The sequence below is a fragment of the Myodes glareolus genome, chromosome X, assembly GCF_982192425.1.
Source record: "Myodes glareolus chromosome X, mMyoGla1.1, whole genome shotgun sequence".
Classification (NCBI taxonomy): domain Eukaryota; kingdom Metazoa; phylum Chordata; class Mammalia; order Rodentia; family Cricetidae; genus Myodes; species Myodes glareolus.
Genome location: NC_142053.1, coordinates 81,153,563 through 81,170,335, shown reverse-complemented (window position 1 = coordinate 81,170,335; position 16,773 = coordinate 81,153,563). Strand labels below are relative to the sequence as shown.

The window sequence follows — 16,773 nt, the reverse complement described above, 5'->3', positions numbered from 1 at the left end:
TAATAAAATTGATTAATTTGAGATGTAAGAGTTAGCTAGAAATATGCCTAAGCTATTGTTCAAACAATATTGTCATTAATGTAGTTTCTGTGTGATTATTTGGATCTGGGCAGCCAGGAAAGGAAAGAGGAGTCTCTCTGTACAATATGGCATGAACAGCTTTGACAATGCATTACTTGTAAACTAGGAGCTATGAGGTGGAACAATGTGCTTTCTGCCCAAATCCCAATTCACTCCGCTCAGATGGTAAAGACTGATATGCCATGGGACAGGTAATAGTCCTCTTCAGAGCTTTTACCACACAGACTCAAGCTGGTAAGTCAATAAGGGGGGCGCAATTTGACAAAGCCTTCTACCCAAGGCCTGGTGATCTTGGTGCCTTAATAAAACAAGTAATAAACTCTCAGCGAGCTGAGCAAAGAAGGCAGGGATCCCAAATATCTGGCGTATGTTTTTTAAAGAGTCAGTCTATACTTCTCAGAGCTTTACAACAATTAAACTTTATTCATGTTCGCACACAGGTTACTAGAACCAGCTGAAGAACCTTGACGTATCCAAAGACATGTCTACATGAGAATCATTCACATATGCAAACAATGAAGACACAAAAAGGGCTGCCAAGTTAAGGACTCTGAATCTTGTGAACAGGCAGCTGGCAGCTGATAATGCCTAGCACTGTGCAGATTTTATGACACACTGGAAGATTCAGGGGTTTCAAATAAAACAAACAACTAAAAAAAAAAGATGCCAGGTCCAGAGCACACAACCACAGATAAATCATTTTCCTATCTCAAGATAATCGTTTGAAAGCCCACAAATTGCCTAAAGGCCTAAGAAAAAGAAATAATGAGTTTGGACAGGAACCATGTTGCAAAATCAGACTTCGCCAGGGAGTCCGTGGCAGCCCAGCTGTGTATCTCACTAAGGGCCAGAGTGGGGTGCTATCAAGATGTTCAGGTGACATTGCGTGATTGTGCGTAGGCTGAGGTGACATCTGGAGGCAGGACAGCTGTAGTATTCACTCCCCATCAGGACCTGAAGAAAGAAATGCAAAGGCAAAGTCGCATCACAAATATGTCAGGCCTGGCTCCCCTTGTCATCACTCTGTGTATCAAACGGTCTTAGATTTGCACTGGGACCAATGACCAGAACTGTTTCTACCTGAATTCCTTCTCTCCAGTACTCGTGCCACCATCACTCCCAGCCATAGGTCCCTTCTGGTCAAGGCCAAGGTCTCTGAATAAGATCCTGGCTCTGACAAGAAGCCTGCATCTTTCACCCGTGGTCCCAGAGCTTCCGGCACAGCTTACATTCACCAACCCAGGGAGACCTCTTGGAGAAGCAAGCTCTCTAGCTTCGTTGAACATCCCCTGTTCCAGGACATCCACCCAGAGTGGCTTCCCACTCACACAGTGCTCTTCGTTGATCAGTTTTACTCAGCAGCCTTCCTTTCAGCCTCGCTGACTGGGAAATTCTCCTGAACTCACAGATTCCTTCCTTCGTGGACTTGAGATGTGCTGGCTAAAGTCAGCTTCGGCAGGCTTCCTCCTTCCATGTCTACATGGAACGTGTCCTGAGTCCACATGACCATCTCCCTCCATTCCAGGCCCTTACCCCTGTGCATCTCTTCCCAGGCCTTCTCAGGCAGGCACAGACTGGGACACCAGTGTGGGCTGGGATTCAATCCACCAGGCCCTATTCCTTCCACTTTGTTTGCGGCCTGCCCTCCAGAAAGAACTTGCCGCCTTGAAGGCCTCCTACTTTTCTTGACTTCAGGGTACTGGCCCTCTGCTGTTGAGCAAAACACTTGAAAGCGAAGATGTACTGAGTAGACCCTGGGTGCCAGTTCTCAATCAGACTGCAGAGCTCAAGCCTCTGGCCTCTGAGTTGATGAATGAACCCACTCTAGATACCAGCATCTCGTCAGGAGCCCTCCATGTTCCGCACCCTATACACCCCCAGTTCCTCGTTCAAGCAGCCATCTACCTGGTATGCTGGAAGTCTCCTGCCAGGCCCGAGGGGAGTTATGAAGAATCAGGAGTGCCTCTGCAGCATCCAGTACCTTCTGCCTATTCACCTCAGCAGAGAGTGCACCGTGGTTGGAAACGTCTGGCAGCTGGGTGTGGGTGTCAAGACCCTGGTTGGAAGTCCCAGGGAGCTGGGTGTTGACTTCAAGATCCTGGTTGGCGACATCACTGGTCTGGGTGGAGATGACATCTTTGGTCTGGTCGGCATTGTCAGGTCCCTGGACACAGATGCAATGGAAGAGATACGAGAGAGTGAATTCTGACAAGACACCTCCCCGACCACAGTGGGCCCTTCAGCCTCCACTCCTTTCCACAAACAGCCATCTCTGTGAGCTTCTCCTCCTCTCATCCACAAAGCCCACCCCTCCCACGGACCTCGACCCCACTCATTTACCATGACGCGTGACGGCACTACAAGCGGGATACTGCAGATGCAGGGCTCCAAGATCATGTTAGAGATCCTGAGAACAAGCAGGGGAGAAGCCAGGAGGTTAAACACTCTGGATGACAGCCACCACGAATGCATATGGAGGCCGGGGCTCTGCACGATCAGGCTGGGGGATTGTGATTGAGTGTGGACACTAGGACAAATGACACTAGTCCACTGGGCCTCGGATGGATCCTCCCCCTACTTGACCTGCTTTCCCTCCAACGTCTCTCTGTAGATCCCTCTGGAGACACTACTTTTTGTGAACCCTCTCCTTCCCGGGCACACTGAAGATGACCAACAGCTGTTCTGATCTGCCCAGCACCAGGAAGGATGTAAGTATGGTTCTCTGCAGAGACTAGGTCTTTCCTGCAGTTTGCCCACTCCCCACCGGTCATGAAGGATAAGCCAAGCCCATCTAGCAGACATTCTCTGCGGGCCAGCAACATTTTTCTGGGTCTCTCTGGCCCTTCGGACTACGTCTCCAGATTTCAGCAGAACCTTCTCCCATGTTCATTCATCTCAGTGTGGATGGATAGTATCAACATTTTGTAGGCCACTGCCTGCTGTATGCAATATGCTTGTCCTCTTTAATGCTCCTGTGTACGATATTTTCCAAGCATGCCCACAGGGAGTGAGTGACTTAGGAGGATGCTTCCCTAGCATGTTGTTCAGGAAATACTAAATCTGGGAGGATCCTCTCTTGCAAGTTAGGCTGAAATGTAGCTCTGTCATTCCCCTACATCTTTTGGTCCCTCCTTCCTTCCTTCCTTCCTTCCTTCCTTCCTTCCTTCCTTCCTTCCTTCCTTCCTTCCTTCCTTCCTTCCTTCCCTTCTTTCATTTCCTTCCTCCCTCCCTCAGGTCCCTCTATCCCTCCCTCCCTCTCATCCTCCTTCCTTTCTTTCCTCTCCTCTTGCTCCATGTTTTCCTTCCTCTCCTGTTCCTCCTCCTTGCTGCTTCTTCCCCTGCAGCACCCAGCTCGAGTTTGGAGACAGTACCATTAGCCACAGTGGCCTCCACGGTCTGTGTTGTACTCACGCGCAAGGTATAGTCACGGGCTGATCGGGATTCCATGAGAAAGAAATTGTCATTTGAGGATTCAAATTTGCTGGAACATAGTTCAGAGGTACAATTACTGTGGGCCAGTGTAGCAGCAAAGGCACCTGGGAGATGTCCTGCAAAGAAACACATTCATGTTGAAGGTCAGGTCTGAACACCAAGACTCAGGGGATAGAAGTGTATTAAAATGGTGACAGCCATGGACAATGGCAGAGCTCTCAAGACCTTGGTGATGACCATGGAGAATGGCAAAGCTCTCAAGACCTTGGTGACCAGCCACACGGACTCACCTTTTTGGTTATTCCTCTACTGGAGGACACTGAGAACCAAAGAGAAGTTACTTTCCCTAAGTCGCAATGCACCGAGGAATGATGCTGGAATTTCAGAGTTTAGCACACACTCGAGATTGTCTGGACAGTGACTCCTGGCATGGAGCCTCTCCCTGTAGCCAATGACTTTCCTTACCTGCTGCATAACTGTGTGAGGCAGGGCTTCAGGCTGCTGAACGATACCCCGCTGCCCATCTGGAAAAGACCATGCAGAGCTTGACTGAGCCTTCCTTCCCACCATATTCTCTTCAAAGTAGCTAACTCCACCCCCTCCCCAATCTGACGACTTGGGTCACCATCAATCTTTTGAATATCCCACCCACAACATCTCTCCTTTCTGTAAAAACGTGATACTTGGCACAGATAGGATACCTGAACAGGTTAAGGTCTGGGGAGGGAGGGTTTGTAGAAGGTCGAGTGACAGTTCTGTGGCATGACTGCTGACAGAAGCATTTAGGTTTACTGCTGCCACCTGAGATCCTCTGCATGGCCAGAGACACTCACCCATGGTTCCTGGCTTGGTGAGACGCTGCTTAACATTCACGTGAGTGTTGCGGTTAGCAGCCATAGCCTTCCTCAGGCCTCAAGTGAAATTCCACTTTTTCTATGTATTCTATGTTCTTCACAGAACTCACAGCAGACAAGGCCCCATAGAGTCCCTGAAGTAGGAGATTGAAAGAGTCAAGTTAGTCACACATTCAGGAGGAGGCCTGACCTCTCCCCTAGAGGTAGTACACTGCTGAGACAGTGTATTTACACATCTGTAAGAGACAGAGACCTGTTATACCCCCAGTTTCTTCTGATCCTATGGCAAGACACGGTCAGAGCAAACTACAGGTCTCTGGGACCAAGTTTTACCCCCTCTTTGGTGATCTGCCCCAGCGTTAAGTTACTCAGGAGTCCAGTAGGAAACAGAACATTCATCAAGTTCCATGTTCTGTGGTTCTAGACTTAGGGGAGGTCACCAAAATGGCTGCCGGAATTTTACCCTCCAGTGCACTTACACTACCACCAGATAACTCTGTCTCTGGTGCCTGGACTCTTCCTGTCCTTCATCCTGCTGATGACTGGGACCAATTTTCCCTCCCTTCTTTTTACCATGGGTTTTGTTTTTCCCTTCATTTTACCTGGTCACTCAGAATCTTCATCAAAGTCTCTTTCACACTTCACCTTCTCCTAACAACCTCTTTTCTCAAGCCCCATGGAAGCCTAATCATGACTTTCCCTGCTCATCACAGCCCCTAAGACAGTCACACACACACACACACACACACACAAATTCACACACATGCACAGACACACATACACATGCACACACAGAGACACTCTCACACACAGACACGCAGGCACACACACATACACACCCATGTACACACACATGCACACACACAGACACATACACGCACACACACATGCACACACACAGACACACACACAGTCAGACACACAAGCACACACATGCAAATACACACAGACACACTCACACAGTCACACATACACTTTGAGGCACAGGCAGGTGCTCCTACATCTTCATCAGCAATCACAACTCTCTGTTCTGTTGCTTCATCCTGTGCCCTGACAAAGACAACTGGCATCCCTGGTTTAATTGTCTCTCTAAAGTCCTCACATTAGCTTGACTTCTGACCACCAGCATGAAGCGAATAGACATAGTCATTAGCTCAAGGGATATTATATATTCCCTTCTCCCTGGATTATAGTTTATCCTCAAGCCCCACTTTAATCTTAATAATTCCTTTGATCCCCTTGGAAGTGACTGAACACATGCTCCTTATGAAATCATGTTCTTCCCAAGCCAACTTGGCTCACTCCTGCCTGAAATCCCACTACACAGGAAGATGAGGCAGGAGAATGGTGAGTTTGATGACAACTCATAACACCAGGTTAACTTGTCTCTGATAATAACCACAGTAAAGATAATAGTAATAATAACAATAATAAATATCACCATCCTCTAGAATCTTGGAAATCTTACATTTATACTCCTCCATCTTCCTTTTTCCCTACATTCTTCTGCAACTGAAACAAATATTTTTTAATATTTTTGGCTCAGGGCTAAATGCTACGCCACGCTCAAGCCAGGAGATAGTTCCTCAGCAGGATGTTTTTCTCAGGACATACTCCCTCTGCTGTCCAGAAAACCCATGCCTTCTGCCATAGCCTCTGCCCAATCTTCTAGATGCTTCTCCACATTTCACCAGTGACACATGAGCACACATTTCTTCTCCTCCTTTGCGATCCCTCCCTGTGTCTGTCTGCCATCGTTCAGCAGTTCAAAGAGCACAGGTTCCCCCTCAGGAAACCCAGCCACCCATTTCTGCCCCACCTGAGTCAAAAGGAGCAGGAGCCTCCTTCAGGATCCCGAAGCTGGGAACCCTGGCAACCTGTGCTCATGAGTGGGCAGGGTAGGTGATGTCACCTCTTCAGTCTCTCCCTTTCAGTTGTATAAGGAGACAATGAGCTAAAGAACTTTGGTTCCCAAAGATGGTGGAGGGAGGAGAACAGGACAAGGAATGGGCAGATCTTATTTTTGATGCCACCCTGTGGTTACCCCAGTGTCCAGTGGATCAGAAACAAGGAGCTGGGTTCTGAGGGAAGATGCAGGTCCTTCCTCGAGCAACTCAGTTTCCAACCAATGAGCTGCCAGTCCCCCTTTCTCTCTCCTCAGCCCCTGGACCAATGAGCTTTCAGATTTACTCCCCTCACACTGACTTTGTTGCCATCTTATGGTTGCTGTGTGACCCACATTGACTTCTAGTGATCCATGTTAGCCCCCAGCATCTCTGGGGAGAGAAGTGAGACTTCTGCTCCCTAGTGGTCTTTACCCGGGTTGCCTCCTTTTTCATGGGAATTGCGAGGTATCAGCAATTTCAGCATATCTCCTTGCAAAGCTCTTGTTCACCTTTTCAAAGTCCAGTACGTGGGGTCTAAAGCTGGGTGTCTGTCATGTCACATGTCTTTAATCCCAGCACTCGAGAGGCAGAGCTTGGCAGATCTCTCTGAGTTCGTGGCCAGGGTGGCCTACAGAGTGAATTCTAGGACAGCCAAGGTTGCACAGAGAAACCCTGTCTCGAAAAACCAAATGAAATTAGTCATCATGTGGGGCTGGAGTGACAGCTCAGTCTGTACATAGCAACCATGAGGACCCGAGTTTGAACCCCAGAACACATATAAAAATGCCAACTGTGGAGGAAGGATCTTGCAATCCCAGCACTGGAGAGGCAGAGACAAGAGGAACCCTGGGACTTGCTTACCTGTTCACGCAAATCAGTGAGATCCAGGTTCAGTGAAATACAGTGTCTCAAGAAACAAGGTGTGATTGGGTATCTCTTGGGTATATTCCCAAGAGTGCAATTGCTGGGTCCCGAGGTAGGTTGACTCCCAGTTTCCTGAGAAACCGCCACACTGATTTAGATGCCCAATCACACTACAAAAACATTAGTTCCACTATGTTCATAGCAGCACTATTTGTAATAGCCAAAACCTGGAAACAACCTAGCCGCCACTCAATAGAAGAATGGATAAAGAAGGTGTGGCACATAGACACTTTAGAGTTTTATTCAGTAGTAAAAAACAATGACATCTTGAATTTTGCATGCAAATGGATGAAAATAGGAAACACTATCCTGAGTGAGATAACCCAGACCCAAAAAGATGAATATGATAAGTGGATTTTAGTCATAAATAAAGAACATTGGGTCTATAATTCGTGATCCTAGAGAAGCTAAGTAAGAAGGCTAACCCAAAGAAAAACTCTAAGTTATCCTCCTGGATATTGGAAGTAGACAAGATTGCCAGGCAAAAGTTGGGAGCACAAGGCGGTGGGGGTTAGGGAAGATGGGGAGAGAGAAAAGGGAGAAGGTGAGGACTGAGGAGAGCTTGGGGGAATGGGATGGTTGGGATGGAGGAAGGGTGGATATGGGAGCAGGGAAGTAGATATCTTAATTAAGGGAGCCATTTTAGGGTTGGCAAAAGACTTGACTCTAGAAGGGTTCCCAGGTGTCCGAGGAGATGTCCCCAGCTAGGTCCTTGGGCAGTAGAGGAGAGGGTGCTGAACTGGCCTTATCCTATAGCCACACTGATCAATATCTTGCATATCACCATAAAACCTTCATCTGGCGATGGATGGAGCTTGAGACAGAGACCCACATTGGAGCACTGGAGTGAACTCCCAAGGTCCAAATGAGGAGCAGAAGGAGGGAGAACATGAGCAAGGAAGTCAGGACAGTGAGGGGTGCATCTACCCACTGAGATGGTAGCTAATGGGAGCTCACCAAGGCCAGCTGGACTGAGACTGCTGGAGCATGTGATCAAACCGGACTCTCGGAATATGGCTGACAATGAGGGCTTACCAAGAAGCCAAGGACAATGGCACTGGGTTTTAATTCTACTGCATGAACTGGCTTTGTGGGAGCCTAGTCTGTTTGGATGCTCACCTTCCTAGACTTGGATGGAGTGGGGAGGACCTTGGACTTCCCACAGGGCAGAGAATCCTGAGTGCTCTTAGGCCCGGAGAAGGAAGGGGAAGGGGAGCAGGGGAAGGGGGAGAAGGAGGAAAATGGGAAGAAGGGAAGAGGTGGAAATTTTAATAAATAAATAAATAAGTTTAAAAAGACAACGATATCTTGAAAAAAAAAAGAACAGAAAGAAGGTGAAGAGGGATTGAGCAAGACACCCAAAGTCCACCTCTGGTGCCAACACACACACATAAACAGTGGAGTATGCAGCCACACACAGATACATAACCCACATTCAAACCGTGTTTTGCTTAATTTCAGGTAAATAGGAATTATTTGTACTCAGGCCCTATTTAGAACCAGAAGCTTCATTACTTTAGAATAGCGACCCTGGAATATTACTTAACATCATGATGCTTGTTGCTTCTTTGTTTTTTTTTTTTTTGTTTTGTTTTGTTTTTTTTTTCTCTGTTTTAAAATTTATTTAAAGATTTACGGTCATATTCTATGTGCATGACTTGCATGCATGCATGTCTGGGCACCAGATGGGTACAGTGCTCTCAGAAGGTGAAAGACCTTGTGGACCCTCTGGGACCAAATTTTGTTGTAGATGGTTGTGAGCTTCCGATATGGGTTCTGGGAATCAAACCTCAATCTCTAGAACTGCCCACCCATTTCTCCAGCTCCTAAAAATTCCATTGAAAAATGATCCTGCTATGTAGCTCAGGCTGGCCTTTTACTTCCTGTGTAGCCCAGGCTGTCCTCTCACTCGCCTCAGCCTTGAGTTCTGGGACTATAGTCAGGAGCCCTTGGTGTGCTCACAGTGGTTCATTAACACACTGTGTTGAGCACCGTATTTGTTGGGTCAGATTAGAGCACCACGTGTGGAAAGCAGGGTTTGTTCTTGGGCAACATTTCTGTTCCTTCTGCTGATGGTGGTAGTGTTTTGGGGTGGAGACAACCTTTGAGAATCATGCAGGAAGAAGACAGCAGTTACCCTTCTTCACTGACACCCTTAAGAACTCAATGCAAATCTCCTTTCATGTATGCCTTCTGCCCTCCCTATTTCCCAGATGATCTTTAAGTGAATATCATTAAAAATGTTCACATGCAGCTCTACAATTGGGGGAACAATCCATTTCCCTCACCATTTTTAGTGTGAGAAGACCCAGCTGGAGACCAATACAATGCACACTCTTTTATCTAAACCATACACTCATATAGCTTGTTCCACCAGGTTTTTGTAGGGATTGAAGCTTTACCTTGCCATTTCAGCCTTTCAAACCTTCCCATAAATTACTTTGGCATGCTTCTTCAAAGAACTGTGTTGTGTTAACACTTATTTGTTCAATATGACCAATTGGTAAGTACACCTTCCCATGATCTATTGCTTCATCTATCCATTGCCCAGTCGGATCCTTTGTAGTGTCTCAATCAACAATGCAGCTGCTATACCAGATGTGTCACAACAACAGATGAAAGAGAACCTGTAGATTGTGTGTGCTTGTGGGTGTCTATGGGCACATTTAGTAATTGTGTTCAGGTGCCTGTGGAGGCTAAAAGAAAGTATTAGTCCTTCTGGAGTCAGAGTTAGAGGAACTTATATGCCTCCTGATGTGAGTGGAATAACCAAACTTGCCTCCTTTGGAAGAACAGTAAACATTGTACCTGCTAAGCCATCTCTCCAGCCCATGGTCTTATTTCTTACACAGAACACTGTGAAATGTATCTTCCATGAGTGCTTTGTTATCACTTCCCAACTCAACACACAATTGATGGAATCTCAAAGCATAGTTCTGCACAAGCTACATCCAACATCTTGATGTTTGCACTCCCCATTCTATAAACACTCATATATTCCAAACCTGGAATTCTCTGTCCATAAATATTAGAAGTATCTGAACATCATATTCTGGCCAGTCGATTTAACATGAGCTGTCCAAGATCGAAATACACCAGAACTGAAATTCATCCAGAACACAGAAGCGTACGGCTCTTCCCAGACGAAAAGAGTCAGTATAATTTCTGTCACAGAAGTAATGTCATTCATTAAAGCCTTTTTTCTTTTTTCTGATAGTTTTTTATTACCTTATAAATAAGAGGAATCAAATTTTTCACTTCCTCCCCTCATCCACGAATAATGAAAGCTTGACCTCTTCCTTTCCAATTTGAATCCCCTTGATCTCCTTATGTTGTCTTATTGCTCAAGCACTAGATTGAAGAGATATAGAGAGAGTGGACAACCTTGTCTTGTTCCTGATTTTAATGGAATGGCTTTGGGTTTCTCTCCATTTAATTTGATGTTAGCTGTATATTGTTTTTATTATATTTAGATATGATCCTTGTATCCCTAATCTCTCCAAGACCTTTATCATAAAAGGGTGTTGAATTTTGTCAAATGTTTTTTCAGCATCTAATGAAATGATCAATTTTTTTCAGTTTATTTATATAATGGATTACATGGTTAGATTTTCGTATGTTGAACCAGCCCTGCGTCTCTGGGATGAAGCTTACTTGATCATAATGGATGATTTTTTTGATGTGTTCTTGAATTTGATTTGCCAGAATTTTATTGAGAATTTTTGCATCGATGTTCATGAGTGAGATTGGTCTGTAATTCTCCTTCTTGGTTGAGTCTTTGTGTGGCTTTGGTATCAGGGTAGCTGTAGCTTCATAAAAAGAGTTTGGCAATGACTCTTCTATTTCTATTATGTGGAACACATTGAGACAAGAGGATCCAGACAGGTGAGTGAGTGGCTGCACACCCGGATGGTCCCAGGGAACTGAGTACAGGCCCCCTCCAACTACCTAAGCTTTTCTGGCCACCCAGTGAGGTGTTTCCCAGCTGCTGGCTTTCTTTAGCACATTCCAGCCTGCCCCCCAAGCACCCCTTTTCATCTGCTAGGTCCTTGGATCCCCCAACTCAGCCTGCTCCAGGGCTGAGAGGTTGAGGAGCCAGCAGGAGTGTCCCTACTGCTGGGGCTTTTTTGTACCACCCTGCCCTGCATTCCAAGCCTGCCTTTTTTGTCTACAAGGTCCTTGAGCCTGGGAAAAGACCCTGCTCTTATGCTGAGTGGAACCAGACAGCAGGGTGTTTCCTGGCTTCTGGCTTTGTTTATCACATTCCACCCTGCCCTCAAGCACTCCTTTTCATCTGTGGTGTCCTTGGATCCCCCAACTCAGCCTACTTCAGGGCAGGGGAGATCTGACAGCCAGCTTCAATGCTGAGAGGACCTAAGAGAGGGCAGACCAAGAAAAACCCCCAAATACACAGTCAGCCACAGCAAGGATTGGACCAAGATGCCAAAACTTGCTGGCCTCATTTGCAGGAAGAGATGGGAAAGGAGACAGTTCAAGACTGGAACACCGAAATGGAGGTAATATAGAAAACACAAAATGAAAGATGGCTGGATATGGAAAATCTGGGTAAACAAACAGGAACTACAGAGACAAGTATAACCAACAAACAGAAGAAATAGAAGAAAGGATCTCGGGTGATAAGGATACACTAGTGGAAAAGGACCCATTGATCAAAGAAAACAGCAAATCCAACAAAGTCTTAACACAAAACATCCAGGAAATCTGGGAAACCATGAAAAGACCAAACCTAAGAATTATAGAGGTAGAAGGAGAAGAATACCAGCTCAAAGGCCTAGAAAACATATTAAAAAAATTGTAGAAGAAAACTTCCCCAACCTAAAGAAGGATATTCCTATGAAGGTACAAGAAACTTACAGAACACCAAATAGACTGGCTCAAAAAAAAAATACCCTCGCCATATAATAATCAAAACACAAAACATACAGAATAAAGCAAGAATATCGAGAGCTGCAAAGGAAAAAGGTCAAGTAACATATAAAGGTAAACCTATCAGAATTACACCTGACTTCTCAATGGAATCCATGAAAGCCAGAAGGTCTTGGATAGATGTGCTGCAGACACTAAGAGACCATGGATGCAAGCCTAGACTACTATTCCCAGCAAAGCTTTCTTTCACCATCAATGGAGAAAGCAAGATATTCCACGATAAAAACAGATTTAAACAATACCACAAACCCAGTGTTATTCCTTTACGGTCCCTTTAAGGACTAACCAAGCCCACTCCCAGCCACTTCTGACCTCCTGGTCGCCATCTTAACTCTCTCTCTTCTGTTCGTCTCTTGGCGTGTGTACACGTGTCTCTGTCTCTCTCTCTATGTCTGTCTCCATGTCTCTCTGTCTCCCTCTTTTTAAGTAATAAATGTCTCCCTCTTCTTTAAGCAATAAATGTTTAGCTTTATGTATAGCCTTATGTCCATTTACTCTTCCGTCCACCGCCTCCAGCCACCTGACTCTGCCGCTTGCCCGGGGAACCTGCACTGCTCTGGCAGCCTCTGCCTGGTTCGCAGGTTGCTCGGGGCATCCCAACCTATTATCTTTTCAAAGAACAGTATTGGTGCTGTGACTCCGATATCCTGAACCGGGTTCTGAAGGACCCCAACTCATTTTAGCCACAGTTATGTCATTTTGCAAAGGAGCTCAGTTCAGGGAAGGGCCCCTGGAATGCTGAGCAAAGCAGGATACCTGAGGTCAGAACAAGGACAGCCTTATCAGGCTGCAGGACAGGGGATTTATGGTCAAGACATTCTGGCCTGAGTGGAAACAAAGACTTCAAAAGACTACCATATGTGCTTGAGATAGGGTCTGGTCAGTTACCTGGTTTCTTTGATCCAGACCAAGGACCACGAGACCTGCCCTCAAATTCACCCCTCGCCTCATTCAAACTGACCAATAAGATCCCTGTAACCACGTATCTGCTTTTGTAACTTGCTTCTGCTTGTCCAAATCCTATAAAAGATGCCCCAAGACGCAGCTCGGGGTGCTCAGTTCTCCATGTGACTGCAGCACCCACAGGCCTGTGAACAATAAAGTTTGCCTCTTGTTCTTGCATCCAGTGGCTCTCGGACCTGGTTGTTGGGCACAGGTCTCCACGCATATGAGACACACTCCGGGTGCTCTTTCAGGTTCCTTTTCCACTCCCACCACTGGCTTCCCGGACGGTTTCAATTGGTGAGTCGCTCCTCGTTCTGCTACAGACGGTTGTTTTCCTTTACCGGAATCGTGCTTGGACGACCCCGGGGGTTGGTCCACCTGTGTTAGCACGGCATACTTCCCTGCTGTGCATTCAACATTTGTCAGGGGACCAGGTCCTCAGTTTCTTTATCTTTTTTCATTTTCACTTCTTTTTTTTCCCTCTTCTCTCCACTTGTCGTACCGCCGCTACGGAGCAGCCACAGCCTTTGGTTTCTGAGTAACCTGCCCAAATCCAGCTAGGCCCATAACACCCCACCCGTGGATCGAGGACGCTCGTCCACATGATCCTGGGCGTTAGTTTTGTTTGCGCAGGTTTTCACGATTCAGACTCTGGATAGCAGCCGCCCATGGCAGGCAGCCCTAGGCTTTTAAAATTCTTGCGGCTTTTCCATTTCAACCGTGACATGGTACAGTTTTTTCAGTTCCAGCCTTTTGCCCCCCTCTGTGGCTTATGGTTCGGCATGGCAGCTCAACAACAGGGCAGATAACGCCTTCAAGTCCCTCTCTTTAAGCTTAAAATTCTTACAGCTCAGAAATTGTAACTTTTCCCCCCCTAACATGTGGCTGCCGCCATGTTCATCGGGGTCAGGTGACTTTTCGCTAGATTCACTGAGAGCCAGATCATGCGACCAAGCTCTCTCATTCTTATGTATGTCCTGCTTTCCCCTCCTCCTCCTCGGTGTTCACTGAAATCCTCTCCTTAACTCTGATTACAGGTGTTTTAAATACTGACATGCTTTTTGATAGGGCCCATCAGAAACATGCACTTTGCCTAATTCCTGTTCAATCTTTCTATGTTTAATGATTGTTCATTACATCTCGTTTCAGACTACAAAATCATAAGTCTCATATTTTAAACTGGTATGTACTTTAACTCTCTTATATTTAATATTAAGTTATTCTCTACCATTGTCAATTCTGCCACTAATCTTAATGTTACAAACAGGTTTTTTTCTTTTCTTCTGTCTTTTTACAAATGTGGATCTTACCTGTTAAGAGTCAGTACAGTCAAACTCAAACCCAACCTTCCAGACAGATTCTATACTGCAGCTATACCTAGTAATCAGTCCTCAACTGCTCAGAGATCTGGGGAAAATAATATTTAAATATTTAATTACTAAATAACTTTTCATAACAAAAAGAGAAAGGTTGGCTCCTAGCAGCAAGCACTCTGTTTCCTCCAGGAAGAAGAAGACAAACGATCAAAGACCAGCGTCCATCTGCAGTTTGCTTCGACTGCCAAATGCTGACCATTGGGCAAAAAACTGCCTTTCACCTAAACTGGAGACCTCCAAACGTGAACAGGATCACTGGAATCGACAGCCTAGCTGCCCAGGGTAAGGTAGGCCTGTCTTCCTACAGATTTCTTAGCCCACAGGGTCTTCAAAAGCCTGACAGGCTCTGCACTAAATAGCAAAGGTAAAATACAACCTTCAGCGACCAGGGAGGACCCAAAAGAGTAGCTCTAGGTGCCAAGCAAGTAAGTTCTCTGTCATCTTTTAATCAGTAACTCAAGTAAAATCTTATCCTTCTCAAAGATCTCTGACAGGTTGAAAGCTAAGAGGTCTTGCCAGGTTGCTTCACCAAATAAAAAATACTTTTCATTATATGTCTAAAATTTCTGTTTTTAAAAACCCAAGGAGTTCTTGTGAGTTCCAGGGAGCCAAAATAAAAACCCACCGTGAACAGGTCAGATACATAACCCCTCAATTCCCAGGTCCTAAAATTTTTTTCTTAATTTAACTTTGTCCTCTGTTCTGCTAATACCCTAACCAGGTACAAGAGACACCAGACATTTCCATGCCACAGACACCTGTCGGGAGCAGAGACCAACTATGCCAGGATGTAAACAGCACCCAGCCTTCTCTCGGATCTCCCTCCACCCCCCAAAGATGACGGCCACATATCAGCCGGAAGCAGTCTTGAGAATTCGCCACCCCAATTCCTTCAAACTGTAATGTCTAACCTTCTACTTTTTATTATAAAAAGGATCCAGGAATGTTATTCCTTTGCGGTCCCTTTAAGGACTAACCATGCCCACTCCCAGCCACTTCTGACCTCCTTGTCGCCATCTTAACTCTCTCTTCTGTCCGTCTCCTGGCGTGTGTACACATGTCTCTGTCTCTCTCTCTCTATGTCTGTTTCCATGTCTCTCTGTCTCCCTCTTTTTAAGTAATAAATGTCTCCCTCTTCTTTAAGTAATAAATGTTTAGCTTTATGTATAGCCTTATGTCCATTTACTCTGCCGTCCACCGCATCCAGCCGCCTGACTCTGCCCCTTGCCTGGGGAACCTGCACTGCTCTGGCGGCAGCCTCTGCCTGGCTCGCAGGCCGCTCAGGGCATCCCAACCTATTATCTTTTCAAAGAACAATACCCAGCCTTACAGAAAGTACTAGAAGAAAAACCTCAGCCCAAGGAAGCCAACAACACCCACAACAGCACAGACATCTGACAACCCTCCATCAACACAACTCAAAGAAGGGAAACACACAACCACTGGTCATTAATATCGATTAAGATCAATGGACTCAATTTATCTATAAAAAGACACAGGTTAAGAGAATGGATACAAAAACTGGATCCAACATTCTGCTGTTTACAAGAAACACACCTCAAACTCAAAGACAGACACTACCTCAGAGTAAAGGGTTGGGAAAAGGTTTTCCAAGCAAATGGACCTAAGAACAAACACGTGTGGCTTTCCTAATATCAACCAAAATTGATTTCAAACTAAAACCAGTCAGAAGAGATGGAGAAGGACAATTTATACTTATAACAGGAACAATTAATCAAGAAGAAGTCTCAATCCTGAATATCTATGACCCTAATATAAGAGTACCCACATATGTAAAAGAAACTGTACTAGAACTCAAATCACACATCAAACCCCACACACTAATAGTAGGAGATTTCAACACTCCTCTCTTACCAAAGATCAGGTCAATCAGACAGATATTTTCTTTATCCATTCATCTGTTGATGGCCATCTACACTGATTTGATTTCCTCAATAGTATGGATGTGCAATTGTCTGATAGGAGATGTGGCGACACACCCAGAAGTGATACAGGTGGGGTATACTAACTTCTTTTTTAGCTTTTGGAGAAATCTCCACACTGATTCCCATAGTGACTGCACCAGTTTTATACTTCCACTGACAGAAAGGATTCTCCTTTACCCACAACCTCACGAGAATTTGTCGATGGAGTTTCTTCATTATGGCCATTCTCGCTGTGATGAAAAGGAACTTCAAAGTAGTTTTAATTTGCCTTTCTCTGATGGTTATGTATGTTGAACACTTATAAGGTATTTATTCACCACAGTTTTTTTTAGAACTGTTTGTGCAGTTTATTGGCCCATTATATTGATTGTCAATGTTGAAA

General features: G+C 45.5%; 1 protein-coding gene across 1 annotated transcript; it reads right to left on the bottom strand.

Moving 5' to 3' along the window:
* Positions 1 to 474: 474 nt before the first annotated feature.
* On the bottom strand, positions 475 to 4,758 carry LOC148117381 (doublesex- and mab-3-related transcription factor C1-like). Its single transcript, XM_087902661.1, has 7 exons — positions 4,621 to 4,758; positions 4,347 to 4,501; positions 3,979 to 4,037; positions 3,493 to 3,629; positions 2,422 to 2,488; positions 1,987 to 2,245; positions 475 to 1,035 (listed from the first exon to the last, which is right to left on the bottom strand). Exons 2-7 carry the CDS (start codon positions 4,408 to 4,410, stop codon positions 1,019 to 1,021), a joined length of 603 nt encoding a protein of 200 aa, XP_087758787.1. The 5' UTR covers positions 4,411 to 4,501; positions 4,621 to 4,758; the 3' UTR covers positions 475 to 1,018.
* Between the last annotated feature and the right edge of the window lie 12,015 nt (positions 4,759 to 16,773).

Coding starts and splice junctions, on each gene's coding strand:
- LOC148117381 (XM_087902661.1), bottom strand. CDS start 4,410: ATGGCTGCTAACCGCAACACTCACGTGAATGTTAAGCAGCGTCTCACC. Junction 4,038..4,346: donor CACCAAGCCAGGAACCATGG/GTGAGTGTCTCT, acceptor GGTCTTTTCCAG/ATGGGCAGCGGGGTATCGTT. Junction 3,630..3,978: donor CTCACACAGTTATGCAGCAG/GTAAGGAAAGTC, acceptor GTTTCTTTGCAG/GACATCTCCCAGGTGCCTTT.